At 46.2% G+C, this 20344-nt stretch overlaps 1 protein-coding gene across 1 annotated transcript in view; it reads left to right on the top strand.

The window, feature by feature from the left end:
* The window catches only part of LOC307231612 (neural-cadherin-like), a gene marked incomplete at both ends in the record, with an annotated part of 99964 nt that overhangs the window by 74448 nt on the left and 5172 nt on the right, over positions 1 to 20344 (top strand). Inside the window, 9 exons of the mRNA XM_080002377.1 lie at positions 2851 to 3065; positions 6195 to 6322; positions 6471 to 6598; positions 7584 to 7710; positions 9478 to 9661; positions 10498 to 10664; positions 12989 to 13253; positions 15512 to 15695; positions 17420 to 17670. Coding sequence (XP_079858503.1) covers positions 2851 to 3065; positions 6195 to 6322; positions 6471 to 6598; positions 7584 to 7710; positions 9478 to 9661; positions 10498 to 10664; positions 12989 to 13253; positions 15512 to 15695; positions 17420 to 17670 — 1649 coding nt within the window. The remainder of the gene's footprint in view (positions 1 to 2850; positions 3066 to 6194; positions 6323 to 6470; positions 6599 to 7583; positions 7711 to 9477; positions 9662 to 10497; positions 10665 to 12988; positions 13254 to 15511; positions 15696 to 17419; positions 17671 to 20344) is intronic.

The raw sequence follows: 20344 nt of genomic DNA on the forward strand, positions 1-20344 counted from the left end.
CCTGGAAGGGGGTGATTGAGAGGAACAGCCTGCCTGATCTGAAACCGGTGCTTTGTTATTGGACTTCTGTGCTCGTCATGGACTGGCCATAACGAACACCATGTTCGAGCATAGGGTGGCTTACAAGTGTACGTGGTACCAGACCACCTTAGGTCAAAGATCGATGATTGACTTTGTGGTTGTGTCATCAGATCTCCGGCTGTATGTCTTGACACTCGGGTGAAGAGAGGAGCAGAGCTATCAACTGATCACCACCTGGTGGTGAGTTGGATCAGATGGTGGGGGAGGCTGCAGGACAGACCTGGTAAACCCAAACGTGTAGTGAGGGTGAACTGGGAACACCTGGTGGATGCTCCTGTCCGCAGGGTCTTCAACTCCCACCTCCGGAAGAATTTTTTGCGCATCCCGGGGGAGGTTGGGGAGATGGAATCCGAATGTGTCATGTTCAAAACCTCCATTGCATAGGCGGCTGCTAGGAGCTGTGGTTGGAAGGTAGTCGGTGCCTGTTGTGGCGGTAACCCAAGAACCCGTTGGTGGCCTCGTGTGCTCCAATTATTTATCACACTGCTCAGCCTCCCCGGGAAAGTTTACTCCAGGGTGCTGGAAAGGAGGCTCCGGTCGTTTGTCGAACCTCAGATTCAGGAGGAGCAATGCGGATTCCATCCTGGACGTGGAAGAGTGGACCAGCTCTTTACCCTTGCAGGGTTCCTGGGGGGGGTCGTGGGAGTTTGCCCATCGAGTCTACATGTGTTTTGTGGACCTGGAGAAGGCTTTCGACCGTGTCCCTCGGGGGATCCTGTGGGGGGTACTGAGGGAGTATGGGGTACCAGGGCCGTTGGTGCGAGCCATCCGGGCCTTGTACAACCAAAGTGTTGTGTTTGCATTCTCGGCACAAAGTCAAAGACGTTCTCAGCGGGTGTTGGACTCCGCCAAGATTGCCCCTTGTCCCCGATTCTGTTTGTGATATTCATGGACAGGATCTCGAGGCGCAGCCAAGGTGAGGAGAGTGTCTGGTTTGGGAACCTCAGAATTGCATCGTGAGATGGACAGGCGGATAGGTGCGACGTCAGCAGTGATGCGAGGGTTGTACCGGACCGTTAAGGTGAAGAGGGAACTTTGCTGTGAGTCAAATCTCTCCATTTACCAGTCCATCTACGTCCCAACACACCAGAATATAAACAGTTTTTTCGGGTAATTATTATTTTTTGATACCTAATAAAAACTATTATTATTCTTATTAATAATAATAATAATAATAATAATAATAATAATAATTTATCAAAATTAATAAATAAAATGAACCGCGACATGAAGTTGACGGGGTCATTCTACTTCTACGTCAGCATTGGACAGGAGTGTGAGCTCTTCCCCCTGCTGGCTTGGCCACTTTACGTGCCAGACCCTCCCGTGGATACAGTGCGAATCCATGTGAGTCCATGAAGAATCCAATTTTTGATCCAATCCTCCGTAGACAAAAAAAAAAACCTTAACAGGCTGTCTCAGACGATGCCCTCTCAGAAAATAATAAGAATTGTCTGTCAGAAGTGAAGATAAACATTCCCCTGTTGCCCCCTTGGTTTGGCATGGCTCTGATGAGCGGCATGAAAGTGCAGAGAAAGGTGCACATGTCGATGCTAGAGAGGGAGGTGGGAGGTGTGGACGAGGCGTGGGGGTGGGGGTGGGGGGTCCTTTCCTTCCTTACTTCTTTCCTTCCACGCGTCCTATAAGCCATCCCTCCGCCGCACGCGTTGGGGGGATCAGCATTCTTGACATGTTGTTGCGGCCTCTCTGCAGAATAAACAGCGTTGGGGGAGAAGCGGCCCCCTAACAGCTTCAGTACACAGAGCGTTCCTCAGACACCGCATGAAAATAGATGGCTTTGACATTATCAGCAAAGCCAGCTCGTCTCACACGCCTCATCCGAGCAGAGGGGCTGGGATGGGATCAGCAGTTCCTTTTCCAACCCCTCCAGTGATTGAAAGCACTGTTTTTCATCACTGCATGCATCTCCCTCTCTTTGATATAGTGCTTTTTCCTCAACTGTTAATATTCACTACTTGCTATAATACATACAAATATGCACAGCGAACGCGTGGCGCTGCTCATTTATATTGCAGTTAATCCGTCGGTTGACGGCTGCGATCCTTAACGCTCGGTCTCTAATCAAAGGAGATAAGTAAAAGAAGGAGCGATTGTGCTGGGATCAACCACGGCATAATACCTCCAGGAGAGACCGAGAGGGAGAGAGAGAGAGAGAGAGAGAGAGAGAGAGAGAGAGAGAGAGAGAGAGAGAGAGAGAGAAGGAGAGCAAAGTGAGTCAGAGCAGAAAATCAGCGCTGGTGTGGTGAGCGTAGAGAAAGTAAGAGAAATGGAATTAATTAAGTCTTAACAAAAGAGATGAGATGTGCCGAGCAGGAGCGCTCTCCAGAGGGCCGGGCTCAGGCGGCGGCCATAGATAAAGTATGGAGCCGGGACGATGTGGCGTTCATAGTTAATTGATTTAATGTAGAATTAACATTCAGGGCTTTGTGGCTAATTCAGCAGATAAGGATGGTGATAAACGCTCGGCGAGAAACCTTGTTTTGCCGACCCGGTCAAATTTGGGCCTCACTTTGGTTTTCCCGCTGCCTGTTTACAGCCGCCGCGTTCAGGTTTTGGGTGGATGACAAACCGCAGCCTGCGCGTATCCATAGGGCAGTTGTAGGCACCCGGCACCGTGCGGATGAACAGAAAATATCAAAATATGAACAGAAATACCTTTTTTAAAACGTATTTATGTCCCCACTGTTTGTCTATTGATTTCATCATATCTGTTCATTTTATTTTCTCTTATTTCTCTGCGTTCTACAGGTGCCGCTGCCCCCCGCAATTTGAAGGGCCGGACTGCCAGCAGATCGGAATTAGTTTCCTTGGCAACGGCTATGCCTGGCTTCCTCCCATAAGGCCGTGCTTTGATAGCCATCTCTCGGTGGAGTTTCTGACAGAGCAGGATGGCGGGCTTCTCCTCTATGCCGGCCCGCTGGCCACGCTGCTGCCCGGGGACCCCGAGGACTACATGGCCATAGGTACGCCCAGATAATTGGCCCGGGGCTCCAACTGTGGAGCTTCACTTTATGTTCTCAATTAGTGGATTCTCGCTCAGAGATGTACAGGTACAGGAAAAGTTAGCTCAGTCAGTAAAACGGTGCTTTGGGGATCCAGGCAGAGAAGGGGGTGGAGGCGAAAGAATGCAACGCACTGATGATACCGAAACAGGGTGGTCCAGGAAGTGGCCGCCGTCCAACTGGTCCTCCAGCTCCGCCTTAATGCAGTGGTCTTCAACCGCTAGGGAGTATGGGAGAAATTTACTAGTACATTTAAAAGAAATATGTTCATTATATTCTACCATTAAATAAGAAAGAACATTCGTTATCTTGCCCATATGCTATATGAATGAAGTAAGTGTGTGTGAGACAGGGGTCAGCAAAGACATGAATAAGTGCTTTGTTGACCGTGGGCCATATGACATGGGAAGGTGTGTGAATGCAACCATCCCCTCATAAAATGTGGCCTGGACTAGTGTCGGGAGGTTTGTTGTTGTAACTGATGTCAAAGAATGCAGACAAATGGCTTCTTTGCACTATTGACCGTATAGGAGGAAGGAAGGGATCCTAATTGAGTAAACAGATGTACTTTCTTGACCAACAGAAAGAGGTTAAAAGGAGGAGTCCATGAGGGGCTCAGGAGTTCTTTGCCAAACCAACTCAGATTCTGTTGTCACTTCTTGCAAGTGATAATAAAGTCTTATATCTTCAGACCTCGACTCTCTCGAACTTCTCTTCTTCAGTTTAATTGTTAGATGCAGTTTTTTCCACTACAGGAGTCGGTCGAGGTACTCCAGTGGGTCCGGCAAAACATATTTTATGTCAGAATTATTTTTGTGAAATGTTTAAAAATGGATTTAAGACCAAAAAATAAAATACTAAGGAAACTCCAATCATTAACACGAGAACAGCATCATTTTTAAAATTCCTGTATTATCAGCTGAAAGCAAAGCACTTCGCAGCTTGTGACGCAATGGTGCGTTCAAAAACCTCCAAATTTTTCAGTATCGTACTGTGTTTGACAGACATAACCAGCTGGACTTCAACAAAAACACTTGGTAAATATTAAACAACATTTACAACCCTATTTAGGATATGTGAACATTTCGTTTTATTTGTGAAAACAGAGAAAAAGTGGATTTCACTGTTTTTTTTACACAAAGGTCTTTTTAAAAAAGATGGAAAAAGTTATACCAGTCACACTCCGTGACTGGTCTACTAATGGAACTAAACTATCAGAAATAAATCAAATTCTAAAATAAAAACACACAGGAAGCGTAAGCATCATATATGAGTACAATAAGGCTTTATAAATAGGTTTTTAGTCCATTTTAGAATGCAACAAAAAATAGTATTAAAAAAAGGTTGAAGACACCTCTTTTAATGTCATGCTCAGCTAACAACTCCTTAAAATCTTCTCACTTAATCCCATTTACATGAGAGCGTTGTGGTGGACTATACGGCATTCTGCTTTTTGAAACGTTGTATTACGCGTTCATCGACTCAATCATCCATTCAGTTATAGCTTCTATATTTTATTCATGCCTCCCACATCTTCCCTGTCGAAGCTGTTGTGGAAGCCGTTACAGTTAGTGAAGCCCCCGTGTGATGGGGTGGAAAGTAACCGAGTACTTTTTGGACTGAAAAAGGCTGAAGACCCCTGTTTTAATGTGATACGTTATCGATCACCGGAGGGGGAATTCCCCCGGCCGGCGTCGGTGGGAGGGTCGGGGGGGGCGTCAGCGCTCAGGCGAACTTCCACAGTGAGGCAGGCTCCTGCGGGTGAAAAATCAGCTTCCCTCCCCTAATAATTACACTGCCCTGCTGCAAAAGGCTGGCAGCCAACCTGCCGGTCATTTGCATTTCTGTGCGTTTTTTAAGGAATTCAGCTCTCATTGGAGAGCCACGCAGGGACTTCAACGCCTAAATCACTGACGTTTCAAACGTTTCAGACGTTCACACACAACCTCCCCCCCCCCCCCAGGTTGTGCAGGTTAGGTTGGGGCCCTGGTGCAGTCTAATGGCTATGCCACAACCATGGCACCTATAGGATTCGGTTTGATGAGCTTAGTTTTTTAGGAAGGTTGGTTTTATGTTGAAATCGAAAATACAACCGTTAAGATCTTCTGGACTGTGGATTTAGAGCTGTTACTTTCGATTACTTATGATGATAAATAAAACTGGGAATGGAACTTGGGGAATAAAATATATATACATATAAATAGAGATCCAAGTATTTAATGGCTGCCCTGAGTTTCACTGAGATCAAAAACAAACTGTAAAGGAGCCTTAGTGTGTTGAAATAATTGATGTCGCTTGTCGATAAGCGAAGGCGCGGCTATCTCCTCATATAGACATATCATATAGACATACTGTATCGTATAGACATCATGAAGAATCGAAATGATCACTTTATCGCCCCATTACAAATTCAGAGTGATGAAATACTAGTAAAGAAATATTTTAAAGCCTTTTTCTGCTTACGGTCCACATTTACACACACACACACACACACACACACACACTGTACAGCTTTATATTTCAAAGTACATCATTGTGAGTGCTTTGTTGTTTTTCAACTTTGTCGAGAAACGTTTGGGTTTGTGGTTTATCTTGTCATGATGTCGTTGCTGCTTTGATTTGCTTTATTCCCTTAACTTATAAGGTAAGATGTTTACTGTAAGAGCCCTCTTTCTTTTGGTTATTAATCTTACCCGTACATTGCACTGAATTCGGGTGACTTTTTTTAGTTTTTCTCTGATCGCCGATCATTGATCAATAAATAACCAGACATTGCCGACAGAGGTCACCAGTGGGGAGCTCTGTGAAAGGAGGGACGTCCTCTCAGTCAAGAAGGAACATGTATCAGTCAATACAATCCCTGAAGGAGGATTATTGAAACCCTTACCCCTACATTGTACTGAATATATTGTAATATTGTACATTTCTTAATCACTCTGTCTGTGTTTTATCTCTGGGGTGAATGAAACCTAAAACACATTTTTGGTACATTTTCACACATTTCAAACTATTCGAAATACCGTCGCTCCCGGGGTCCAAACGTGTCTGTGGTTAGTGTTAACGTCAACAATTATTTCTCTGTTCCTTCAGAGCTCATTGGCGGAATACCCAGTCTGAAAATTAACCACGGTTCAGGGACCCTGGTGCTCCAGTTGCCGAGCAATGTGGGCGTCGCTGATGGACGCTGGCACCGCCTGGACGTGCGGAGCAATAGTAAAGTAAGAGGGCGGCGACGCCATCCACCAAAAAACACGCCATTAAATTGTCTCGCAAAACCCGCCGGATGAAATTGGTTTGGGTTTTTTTTGACGCGGCCCGCTCTGACCCAAAAGCTGAAAGGCTGACCAAATTCTCCCCAATTTAAAGGAAGTCCGGTTCACTCTGGATCGATGTTCCAGCGCCATCGTCATGGAGACGGAGGGTGTAGACTCGTGGGCCATGACGGAGGACCGCTCGTCCTGCGAGATAAGAGGCATCACCCCCAACCGTGACAGGTACGATGCACACATCCGCTCGGCGGCAGTTAGAAGAGCTTCCATTCATTGTTGCGAGAAGCCCCCCAAAAGGTAGATAACGGGTCTAAGGCTCAGGGTTCCTGGAGAGTTGCTGGAAGACACTCGCTAGCTCACTAAGTTCAAAGAAAACTGAGGCGGAGCTTGTGGAGCCAGCCCTCCCAGACAACTCAACCACGTCAAACACTTCCACGCCCTTATTTTGCCGGCCTATTTAAGCTCATCACTCCTATATTTCCAGCTCACTAAGTTTGCCTATGTTTGCCATACACCTCGGTGGAGGTGATGAGCAGCAGAGCTCCGGATGCCAAACTAATTTTGAAGTGAATGTGAAGGTGTCCGCCGGAACCTTATTTTTAGCCAAAGAGTAAACATTTCTGACTGGCATCAGAACATTCTCCGCCGATGCACTTTCAAGGATGATTGAAAAATGCGCCTTAGGTTTATAAAAAAAAATACCTTTATCATTTCATTATAATGTTTCCAAGTCATTTTTTCAAATAAGACCTTGATTAAGAGCAAGACGGTGTTGATCAAAAACTCAAATACGTTTTACTTGTGAACTCGTTTCAAGTTCAGAGCTCAAGGAGGTGCCTCTATTGAGCGTGTTTTCAATTAAAAGGCAGAAATGTGACCAACGGCTAGACAAAGGTTCTATTAGTCTTGGTCAAAGTTCTGTTGGTGGGTGGAGATGTGACCAAACTTAATGAATTTTTTAAATTCATTTATTTGTTTTCCAAAGGAAGAAGATGCAAAATGTCTATGTACATACTCCAGTAAAAATACCTTCTCTCACAATATCTTTTCTAAAGAATGTTCCACTCAAAGAAGTGCGATTTCTTCAAATTATTCCCTCAATGAAGTCAGTGTATACAGCCAGATCGCGAGATTGACTATTTATGAGCCATTAATGGTGGACAGGAAGCAGAGTGCCTTGCAGGTGTCACCTGGTGCGATCCCCCCTCAGGTTCATGAACGGGAGCCACGTGCTGCAGCTGGGAGGAGTCAACGACAACGTGACGGCCTACGAGTACCCACAGCTCCAGCACAAGCGTTTCACTGGGTGTGTGAGGAACCTGGTGGTGGACAGCAGGGTACGTGCATCGGGAGGTCCGGCAAATCATCCGAAATCAATCCGAAATCATGAATAAATCGCAATAAACCCTCCCTCCTTTAGCGCCACTCGGCTCTTGATCTGTTTGGATAACTGGCAGCGGGGCCGCTGAAGGACTTTAATTCACTAGGAATGCAAATGTGTGCTCAAGGCTACACTGGAAGATTTAGCACATGCTGATGTCTCACTCATCACTTTGTCTCCTGTTTGAGTCTTGCCTCTCTCTCTCTCTCTCTCTCTCTCTCTCTCTCTCTCTCTCTCTCGCTCATCACTCTCCATTTTCTCCCTCTTTGTGAGCCAGGAGCTACGGGAGATGCTAGAGGGATTCAATGGATTTAGCCTCATATATACGGTATATATCAGGGGTGGCGGAACAAGGGGGTACAGTGGGATTTTTTTTGTCACGCTGCTGTCACATTATGAAAAATGTTTTTTGCCGAGAACTTCTGCGTGCGGTATTTCGGTAACTGAACGTTGCCGATAAGGTCGAAAGCCTATCGCTATTGCTTTGCGGCCATGCGATGTGTGTGTGTTGCTCGCTCATCTCCGCCCTTCGCCTGCCGATTTGCGCCCGCGCCCCGTGTTCTCAGCGTCCTCGTGCCTCGTTCCTAACCAGGGTGGCCATTTCCTTAACACCAAAAATTACACTTTGAGGGGATGGGAGTGGGTGGGGGGTAAAGAGACGGACGTGATAGCTCCGTCTCCATGTCTCCATTACGCATCATGAAGAGGGGAAACAGGCGCCATTGCGCCCCAATCGCTCCCTCAGAGGACACATACACTGTTTTATATCCGGTGCAATTCATAAAACATTCGGGCTGCCCACCCCCGACAACACCACTGCCTACCGCTGCAGGGGGATTGAGTTGGTGCCTGCCGTGACCTCACGTCCATAAGCCACTTGGCTAATTTTGTTATGTTTATTTAACCAATGATTTGCCAATAATTTATAAGACCACAAGTCTTAAGGGACTGTATATGAATACATAGCCTATTTTTTGTATTACTTATTTTTGTTTTTATTTATTATATACCATTAGATAAAGTATAAAATAGGGGTGATTCAAAAAGGAGGACAAATGAGCGTGCTGCGGCGGTAGACGGACACAGTATTTCAAAACTGGACTGTCCTCCGACTTGTGTTCCGTTTCCTTATTAAAGGTGTCCTTGAATAAATAAAGCACCTGTCTAACGGGAATACTTCCTCAGTCACTCTCTTACCGCCACCACACCCCACCCCCCCACCACTCCCATGTCCCCCCACTCCATGGTACAGTATATATGCCTATGGTATACAGTATATTCTTTAATATTTACCTTTTTCATAACCTCTTTCTTCTCCTGCGATGCATATTCAAGACCTGTTAAAGGCCATTTGTTATTTATTTAATGAAGCCATTTAAATGTTTTTTGGTTGTAAAATAACATTGAAAAGCCTAACGAGAAGAATTTGTTTTGCATGTCACCTTTTAATAAAGCATTTAATGTATGAATAAGCAGACATTAGAAGCAACCCTCTCCCAAATGAGAGGAGACATCTTGCAGTATGTCTCATATTAACTGTGAGTTATGCTGATGGTAAAATAAGAATGGAGGAGGTTTCTCTTACTCTGTACCAAAGGTGGTATGTGTGTATTTTTCGAGAGGTTGATGCTGTGGAAGCCTTGGACTCTCATCGACTCTTCTCGCCCCTAACCTTGTTGTTCTTTGTGTGTTTTGTTATGGTCAAATATTTCCCCTCTCTCAGCTGTACGACCTTGGCTCTCCAGCTGAGTCCATCAGCAGCCTCCCAGGATGTACCCTGACTGATGACCAGTGCACCGGCAGGGAGCAACGACCCTCCTGTGGCAGTGAGGACCGCTGTCACAGGGAGAGGGGCTCCGACAGCTGTCGGTGTCGGCCCGGATACACGGGGCCACAGTGTGCCCAAGGTGGGCTTCGAAAATTCTGCTGACGTATTTATTTATTTATCTACAGGCATACTGTGTAGGTTTTCCGCTATAGCTGGCTCCGTGTTTCTTTCACAAATTTCTTAAAGAAATAAAAGCGGCTGTTCGTATTCTCTGAGCCGGTGCCAGTGGGGTAAAAACCCAAGCTCAGGTTCGCTGTTGTTTAGAAGGAGCATTTTTGGCTTCGCCATACTCACATTTCCTTATCTATAGCCTCCATTGCTAATGCAGCTTGGCACAAACCCTCACAGTGGTTTCTTTTAATGAATGCACAAATATCACACCCTACTTCAGATTCCTCTCCAACTCGATAATAACAGAACCAGAACAGCCTGAAAAAAAAAAACACTTTGGCCACGGTGGCAGTGGTGGCGGCTAAGAAGCAGGTAGTGGGAAGTTTCATGTTACCTACTGAGGCTGCAGTATGAAGAAGATGGAAAATGTTATGTTAGATACAGTAATGTGTTATTATTTCATGTTATGTGTATTTCATGTCATTATTATATTATAATTATTATCATTTTGAATGTCATAATTCGTAAAAAACATTGGTGAAAACTCCACCTCCAGCACCGCCTTTGAGATTTCTTTTTTACCATCGATTTTGAACCTGACAACCGATACCATGCATGAGAGATTCAGACCTTTTGTCATTCTGGAGCGCAGCACGCCTACCCCGCCACGTCTTCCTCGTAAAGGAAATCTTTGCCTTGCTCGCACAAATAGCCTTTGCCAAGCAGCGAGCACGGCCTGTCACCTCACATCACATTTCCCGCCATGACGGAAATACTAATTACACACGCTCCGTTCTCTACCAGCGGCTCCGGAGTTTTCCTTCGACGGGCGCAGCCACGTTCAGCTGCAGCTCCTGGGGTCCCTGCCAGCCCGCCAGACCCGCATCCAGGTCGGAGTTCGGACACGCTCTGCCAGCGGGGTTATCCTTAGCCTGCTCTCCCCGGAACAGAATGAATACCTGCGTCTAGAGGTTGGTCACGACCCACCACTCATCACCCCCCGCCCCCCTCCACCCAGCGATCTGCCTGTTATTTTCACGCCTGATCATCGGGATTAAGTCCCGGCTTAATGGAAGCTGCTCAGGGCTAATATCAGGTTTTGAATACGTAGGGATTGATATTGTCGTGTCTTCGCGTCTTTCAGCGCGTTCAGCTCTTTGCGTTCATCGCAACGTAAGGAGACTCTTCGGTAAGAGCCGCGGTGCGCACCGTCTCCAAACCTCCCCTTTGTTTCGAGGGCAGGACGCACTTAAGTGAAGCTCAAATCCCTGGCTCTCCACCTCAGACTTTTCAGACGGCTCACTTTAAGTGGGAAGCTCGAAGTCGTCAGTGGGTGTTATTTGAATCGACGAAGCTTTTTCTCTTGTACGGAACACAATAGAACGTTACTCCAGAAGACAGGTGGGCTCGCCCTTTGCCAAAACTCGACAGCAGTTATCCTTGCCATACTTACCATCCTTCTTGAGAGGAATATGATGCGGCCGTCTCTTGTCTTTGACTTTTCTCTCCGTAAACTGGCAGGCAAAGTGTCAGCAGCAGCGCTCTTGTCTAAACGGCCGCGCGAGCAACTGTCACTCCTGCCGCGCTCATGTGTCGTCTACCGGAGGTGATCCTGTCTCCTCCCTCTTCCCCCCCTGATGGCCTGCTCTTTGGAGCATTGGCCATGAGCGTGTACGCGTTGGGGAGCGCTGGTTTGAGTATCGAGTCTTGGCACTTGTTCTACTTGGGGTTTTGAGACACAGAAAATAATCAGTGGCGTCGTCCCCCTCAAAGCCATTGCTCGGTGACGGGGGGAGAGGGAGAAGCCCCTGCTGTAGTCTTTTACCGAACGGGGGCTGCGAAGCATCTCCATCAAAGCCTCTCCAGAGCTGAATTGGCGAGTTGTATAAAACATCTGATGTCTGTCTGCGGCGGCGGTGCAGGGTTTTCAGCCTTGTTGTCTCAAACCTCTTAGAAACACTCGAGCGCTAGCCTGGTGTGTCTGCCGGCAACAAGCCCTAATTTAAGGCTCCAGACCCTTTCTTCTCTCAAGGGCGGGAACGGAGGAGAGTGCACGCTGAATAAATAACCAGACATTTCCTACAGAGGTTACCAGTGGGGAGCTCTGTGAAAGACACGTCGGCCTCAAAGTGGGACACCCTCTCAGTCAAGAAGGAACATGCATCAGTTAATGCAATCGCTGAAGGAGGATTATTGAAACTGTTGTGTTCTATCCATTATTCTGCCAAGCTCCAGTGAATCACAACTGTGACCATTTATCTCTGAAGCATATATTTTTACTTATTTATTTATTTATTTATTTATTTATTTATTTATTTATTTATTTATTTATTTTGGGGGGGGACTGCAATATCTGTTGGTGAGGTTTGGGAATAGTGTGGAGGACATCTGCATTCAAGAGGCTGATGCTGAAAGAGCAATAGTTAATCTGGACCGGGCTGGATGCATGACACAAGGTATTGAATTATCTCTCCCCACCGTTTCCAATTAAGGCGCGGGCATGTACAAGCTGCAGTTACGGGCGCCCCTCCCAGTCCCTGTCCATTGTGTGCGCTCATGCTTAACCGCTGGAGATAATTGTTGTTTCGTGTGTACCCTCCCATCTGAATTACTCCCGCTACCGCCATGTAGCACTGTTTACAGCGGCTTTTTGCTCAGCACTCTGTTTGCCAAGTTGCTGAATTAATTCACGTTTTTATTGTGTTTTCCTTTTTTATGGGCGCCATGTGTTTATGTAGAATCAACACAGGTAGAATATGGCTGTCATTTCGAAATAACCATTTATTTTCTTATTATCTATTATCATTATTATTAGTAGTAGTAGTATTAGTAGTAGTGGTAGTAATAGTAGTAGTAGTAGTAGTAGTATTATGTTGTGTTATTATTATTATTATTACTATTATTATTATTATTATTATTATTATGTTGTGTTATTATTATTAGTGGTAGTATTATTATTAGTAGTAGTAGTATTAATAATAATAATAATAATAACAAGAAGAAGAAGAAGAAGAAGAAGAAGAAGAAGAAGAAGAAGAAGAAGAATTATAATGATAATGATAATGATAATAATAAACAACGGTGCCGATGCAAAACCATGCTGGCTCAGGGAATGATACTTACCGCTGATGATCTTCAGCAAGTTTTCATTCAAAACCTCAAAAGAAGACAGTAAATATGGAGGATATGGGGAGTTTTTCCAAAAGATTGAAAACACTCATTTGACATGTCGATGTATTGCCAAGTCTGGATGTCGAATATAGAGGTGAAGCAGGTTCCGCCATCCCCTCGTCAGGTGTCCCAGGGCCTCCTGGCCGTCTTCTACAACCTCGGAGATGGAGACTGCAACCTGACGCTGCCCCACCAGCGCCTGGACGACGGGGACTGGCACCAGGTGGAGCTGGACCGCTACGGCCGTGAGTTCTCCCTCCGGCTGGACGGCGGCGGCGGCCAGCGGGAGGTGACGGCATCTCCCGGGCGGAGCCAGGAGATCATCGTGGACCAGACGGTGGTGATGCTGGGGAACTCCTTCCCCTCGGGACACAACCGCAGCTTCCTCGGTACGTAGGCCGACGTGGAATAGATAAAAAATGGAGAGAACCAAGGGTAGGAATAAGTACAGCATCTCTTTTTTTTTTTTTTTTAATGATGAATTTTTGATGAATGGGTAGGTAAATCAGGGTTCTTGCCAGGCCCTTGAGGGATATAAATAAAAGGTGACAATGAGATTAAGACAACATTATATCAATTATACTGATCAATTAATAAAAAATAATTAGTAAGGATCCCACGGAAGATAAATTGATTATATTTGTTTTGAGTTTTGAGTCCTTGAAAATGCAAAAAAAAAAAAAAGGTGCTTTAAAAGGTGGCAAGTCCTTGAGTTTAATTTTGTAATGCCAGAATGAACCCTGTCTTATACCTGAGAACTTCAGTGATTGTGGTGTTGGATATCAGACATCAGGGTTCTTACCAGGTCACTTAATGTGCTTAAAGTGCTTGAATTTCATCCTCAGAAATTTCAGTACTGGAATACCTTCAAAATAGCCATTTTTGTGTTGAAGTGCTTGAAATGTCCTTGAAAAATACTGTCACTTAGTAAATTACATATATATATATATATATATATATATATATATATATATATATATATATATATATATAAGGAGACTGGACAAAGATATCGGCAACCGGCAAGGCCATCAACGTTTTTTTTTTTTGGAACAGAAGAAATAAATCACTGTGAAACCCGTTTCCAGGTTATTCTGGAACGGGCTTGCTCTCTTTCTTTCTTCCTTTGATACGGTTCAGTTCGGTTCAGATATTGGAGGAATAAAGCGGCGTTGCAGAGAAAACTCAGACACACGTGTTACCGGGGGATGGGGGGGGGGGCAGTGCCGATGGAGCCGCAGGTGCCGCCTCCTCCTCCGGGGAGCAGAGACCTAGAATAGGAAGGGCTTTCCCTGGGATAATTACACGATTTGATCCTTTTATTTTGCTCCTCCGCTCTTTACCCTTTCCTGTGAGATTTCAGAAAGGGCTCCAAAAATGGAATAGACAAAAAACACCTAATTAAGCAAATTGTTTTAACCTAGCCTCCGCTCTGCGGCCGGTGAGACCCGGTGCTCCGTCCTTACTTAATTTATGTATTTCAACTTGCCGGTTGCTTCCGATTGAAACCAAAAAAATCCCATATAGGGGATTTTGTACCATTTTTCGCAAAAAGCTCTTCCATGATTGCATTCGCTGAAAATCCTTGTTCCATCCGAGCAGCCCCGTGCGCACTGCACAGGGCTCGAGCACTCAAAAAAAGCAGAGGTAGAGGGAGACAGGGGCACATGGAGTGGCGTCCATGACCTCCCCCCCTTATTATATATATATGTATATACGTACTTGAAGGTCCTTGAATATCATTTTGTAATGCCAGAAGGAATGGCGTTACGGTTTTGCCGGTGGTTTTCCTTCATGCATTTGGATTGAAAAGAAACAAGAGTCATCGGTGAAACTTTCAGTGTGTACCTGCGGCCTATATATTCCAGCGTTTCAGCCGCTGGTCCGGACGTGTTTCGCAGAGCTTTGGTCTGAAGCTGTGTGGAGCAGCGGAGGCAGGGGCAGTGATCCCTGTGTAAATAATGCGTTGCACCCCGTCCTCCCTGCCGAGTGAGCAAGCTCACCGAGAGAGTAAATATCCTGAAAAACACAAGTCTGTGCTGACGGCTTGGCCTGGGGCTGCGCGTGCGTGCGTGCGTGCGTGCGTGCGTGCGTGCGTGCGTGCGTGCGTGCGTGCGTGTGTGTGTGTGTGTGTGTGTGTGTGTGTGTGTGTGTGTGCGTGTGCGTGTGCGTGCGTGTGTGTGTGTGTGTGTGTACACCTCTCGGTTTTAAATCTATCTGTCTATCTTACCTGCCTTTCCCCCCTTGCACCCGCTGCTGATGCAACTCCAGACATCAAGCACTCCATGTCCCGTTTTCCTAAATAATTAATATTACATGAACTGGATCATGTCAATTATTTGTTACGTAAACCTGGCTTTAAAAATAAATGTTCTACACTAGACTCTTTTTCAAGTGCTGCGACGGTTTTAGTGTGAGAGGCTACACATTATTGGGACACACCTTAATGTGCGCGTCTCCATTGTATAAAAGATCTAGAACAATGTCAAGACCATCTCTCTCTCTCTCTCTTCCTCTCTCTCTCTCTCTCTCTCTCTCTCTGTCTTTCAATTTCTCTATTTCTCGTCACTCCATCTCTCTTATCTCTGCGGTTTGTGGTTCCCTCCTCCTCCTCCTCCTCCTCCTCCTCCCCTCTTTTTTGGTGCAGGCTGTTTGCGGGATCTGAGGCTGAACGGCCGCCCCGTACTCCTGTACGCACAGGCACCCTCGGAGGACTTCCAGGTGGTCAGCTCCCAGGGTGTCACCCAGGGCTGCCCCTCTGATGCCTGTCGAAAACACCACTGCTCCCCCCCATTTATCTGCGTGGACCTCTGGAGGCACAGCGAGTGCAGGTACCGCGGGGAGTAGGGAACAGGGAAAACATTCCTCAAAGGCTGTGCACTAATAAACTAATAAAGGCTCACACAGGAAGTACACGGCAAACACTTCCAGGCGAAAAGCACACGCAAAATTCCGGATCCTGCTGAGTCGACCCTCGCGGTCGCACTAATTTCTCGCCAGCAGAAATGAAAATGTAAACATTGATCTTGAAATTAGGTGTTTGCATCGAGATTTACAGCATTTTCGGTGACTCTCAACCTTTTGGAAATCTAGGAGCCTCTGTTGGATACACACGAGAACCCGTTTGAAGATTTTTTATTGTTGGATATGATTTTGTCCGAACGTCCACACTTGTCTGTATTATAGTTAGGGAGACAATCGTAAAACTAGGACCAAAACAGTCATTCAATGTACATTCTCTAATGATCATTTTGCTGGGGGGGGTCTGGAACTTCTTGAATGACCCCCTCGTGGTCCACAGACCCTGCGTTGCGAACCACTGCTGCAGATGATAGACTGATAGATAGACAGACAGACAGACAGACAGACAGATAGATAGATAGATAGATAGATAGATAGATAGATGATAAGATGAACATAAAATAGATGATCAAGACATTTCACTGCATATATGTATGAAAGTATGTATATGTATGTGAAAAATAAACCTCTTGAATCTTGATAGATTGACAGACAGATAGACAGACAGACAGACAGATAGATAGATAGACGGATAGATGGATAGATGATAGATGATAGAGAGATAGATAGATGGATAGCTAGTTAGATAGATAGATAGATAGATAAACAAGAAAATGTTCACCGAATAAACAGTAAACCTAAAACTGCTTTAAAATGAATTAACTAAATTAATTTTAGGTTAATTTGTTTTTGTTTATTTCATAAACAATACAAATAAACCTAAAAGTTAATTTACAAAAAAGGCAATAATGCAGTTCACAAAAAAAATTACTTAACATGGAAAAGGCTTTGCAAGATAAAATAAAACCAAAAAAGAAAATGGAATAAAATGCAGCCTAAGGAATACATTTTTTTAATAAATAAAAAAAACAAGAAAAATGCCTTTCCATGCATGGGAACGTGCTTGTGAAGCACAACATCTTGAGGTGACTCGGGGCCAGGTGTACTTTTTGGCGTAACCCTTTGCAGGAGCGTCCAGAAGGCGTCTGTTCCGTGACGGGCGACCGGCGCCACGCCTCAGCCCCAAGTACAACATGTAGAGCTGATGTCTGGCCCCGGCTCCTTTGAACTCCGCAGAATCACTTTGTCTCCCCGGCTGCGATCTGAGCCTCGGAAACGGGGGGGGGGGGGGAGGGAAGGGGCGGGGTGTGATACTCTGGGGCTCCTCTGCACACTGGTTAGTACAAAGCAGCGGAAAAGAGCGCTAAATATTTCACATCAGCACGAGTCACCGAAATCCGCGCGGCGCCAATGGCACTTTAGTTTCTCCGTTTCCTCTTTTTCCTGTTTTTTCCGTAAAAAAAAAAAATTGCAATAAGCGCTCTTCAGACGCCTTCTTTACCTTTTTTTTTTTCCTTTCCCTTCTTTTCTTCTTAATATTTGATAGAAGCGGCGGAACACCCAGGGGGATTTGTTCTCGTGGCGTCAGCTTAGCCCTCGGGGGATTTTCGGCTTCCTCTTTTATCTGACAGGGTTGCTCAGGTGTGCCGCAGCCCTCCGACCGCTCTTTCTCTCCCTCTTTCCCTCCACCCAGGTGCCCCGTGGGTCACATGACCAGAGACGGCTCCTCGGGCGCAGTGTGCGTGTACACGCTGTGCGCCAGCCGGCCGTGCCGCCACGGCACGTGCGTGGCACACTCGCCGTCGCGCTACTCGTGCCGCTGCAGCGAGGGCTACCGCGGCCGGCACTGCGAGGTGACGCTGGCCATGTTCCACAACTGGGACGGCGGCAGCCTCAGCGTCAGCTCCATGTTCGCCATCAGCATCTGCGTCATGGCCTTCCTAGGTAGCTACGTCGACTACGTCCTCTTCTACCTGTGGTGACGGCGCCCGACGCTCCACCCACCGTACACCCCCCCCCCCCCCCCCTCCAACCCATTTCAAGCCTTTTCCTTTCATCTCACGGCACCGTCTGTACGTTTGTTTTTGCAGCTCCACAATGTGTGTGTGTGTGTGTGTGTGTGTGTGTGGGGGGGGGGGGGGTGTGGGGGTGTGTGTGTCGTGGCATTCCGCTGCGTTTGTCTCCAATAAATCTAACGTTTCATTTGAGTTTCCGGCCTTGTTTTTTCGGCAACTGTGAAATCCATTGATGCCGTTGCGTTTGGGCTGCATTGATCTCTTTGAGGTGTGTCAGGATTAGTGTTTGGGTGTTTTTATCCTCCCCGCAAGGGGCGCTGGGGGAGTCGCAAGACAAGAAGCACACACTTGCGGAAAAAGGGCCGCGCCTTTTTGTTAATTTGTGATTCAAAGGAAATCTGTTAACGCCTGGAGGGCCTTTTTGGGGGTGGGGGGTGGGGGAGTTACTATTTTTGTTTTGACTGTTTTTCACACTTCTCCGACATGTCTGCACACTTTTACCAACCCCTGTCTCTTCTAATGTTCCCCTGTGACATGTGTGTGCGTATGTGTGTGTGTGTGCGCGTGTGCGTGCGTGTGTGTGTGCGTGTGTGTGTGTGCGTGTGTGTGTGTGTGTGTGCGCGCGCGTGTGTGTGTGGGTGTGTTTGTTGTACTCTCGCTGAAATTGACAATTTCTTTGGTTTGCAAGGGCAAGAGAAACATGGGTCCTCACATACCACCTTTATTTACTGGGACCTTTGATACCAGCACAAGAATGTGTGTGTGTGTGTGTGTGTGTGTGTGTGTATGTGTGTGTGTGTGTGTGTGTGTGCGTGTACGTCCGTGTGCGTGTGCGCGTGCGTGTTGGTTTTACAACACTTGTGAGGCCCTGTCTCTGAAATTGACTATTTCGTTGGTTTAGCAATGCACCAGAAACGCGGTTCCTCGGTGCCACGCGCTGCATCTCCCATCCCTCCTCTTTATGAGTCTTCTCTGTCGCAGGCGGGCTTATAAAACGCCGAGCCAAACCAATACACCGTCCCTGCCTCCATAACTGACTCCACATTCCCCCGGGGGGCGGGGTGTGCGCCTAGTATTTGAACATCAGTTATTCTGACATTTCGGAGTGAAACTTATAAAGCGGTCTTCAATATTTGATAATGAATTCAACGACCATAAAGCCCGGCCTTGGCATCATTCATGAAAATTCATGTGTTGCATGCTAAATAGTAAGGTGGGTACATTTACCGGAGTCGCTGATGAAGCGTTTATATTCAAGGCTCCAACTTTTCACCTCCAGAAGATTCACTGGCTAATCCATAATGTAATTCCGATTGTAAATAGGGGGAGCTTTGGCTTTGGTGACTGTCCTTGCATTTTCACAGCTCATAAAAAATGTTCTATCAGACTTCTATCGAAAAAGACAGAGAGACTTCACGCAGGGAGATTTATAATTTGGTGCGTGGTTCTGAGGGGCTGGCGGTTGATCCGGGAACATTGCGCAGCGCTGTTTTAGGATGACCCGCCGACGCCACCGCGGTTTGAACCATTAGTGGGCACACACACACACACACACACACACACACACACACACACACACACACATAATTAGTTGTGAGAGGGGGGCCGGCGGTCGGTTTTCTAAATTAAAGTGGGACTTCTGGACTGCCGCAACCTGCATTAATAGTTAAAACTATCGTCCATTCCAGATTCAAGATTGAAGATTAACTTTTATTGTCCCACAAAGTGGAACATTGGGCTTGGTTTTCACCCACGCTGCGGCCCTAAAAAGGCCGACATGCCACATACAAAAAAAGCTACGAAGATGTTAGTAAATAAAAAAAACACCCAGCCATGTTCGTAAATGCACCTTGAGACAGACAGAAAAAAACAAACACATCAATAAAAGCAAAATCCCTCCATAAAAACCAAGATCCTCCGGCGTCCATCGCGGCCTCATCTTTTTCTTATCTGCGGCTATTTCGAAGTTTCATTGAAACTGGGATAAATCTGTTTTTAAATGTATTTAGTCAGTAGTTGATACTCAGTGTAGAACGTGGGATGGGTCAGTAACCGTCCTGTTGCCTTAGAGCAGCTTGTGCATAAGCAGACGCCGGGGATGGATTGTGTCTTAACCCTGTAATCTTCCATGCAGTCTGCATCCATCGGTCCAGTTTGGACATCAGTTGCACAGAGAGATAACCAAACCAAGCTGTGATGCCGAATCTGATGAGGCTGCCCGATAAAAGACGAACGCAAATTTTTGATCATCACCATGAACTCTGAGGGGCGAATTCAAGAAATGGATTGCGGCCGCTGATAGCACCTTGAGTTGCGCATCAATTGTTCCCGCTATCTGTGACGCCTCAGCGTCCGCCTCGCAAAAGATAGTGCGCTAATGATATGCTAACGGTATGCTAATGACATGCGCCAACGCAGCCATAAAGTTCTGCTGCTGAGTGCAATTTGCGCTTGTTTTGCGTCTGATCGCAGTGATCCATGTGGGAAAGTAAATAATCCATATTTACAGATCCACCGGAAAGTCTAGGCCTGAGAGCCCTTATAAATTCGGTTGCACAAGCTCTCTGACAACGATCGTGCAGCGGAGCCTTTTTTGCCTTTTT

This window comes from Zeus faber, assembly GCF_960531495.2.
Source record: "Zeus faber genome assembly, chromosome: 6".
Taxonomy (NCBI): Eukaryota; Metazoa; Chordata; class Actinopteri; order Zeiformes; family Zeidae; genus Zeus; species Zeus faber.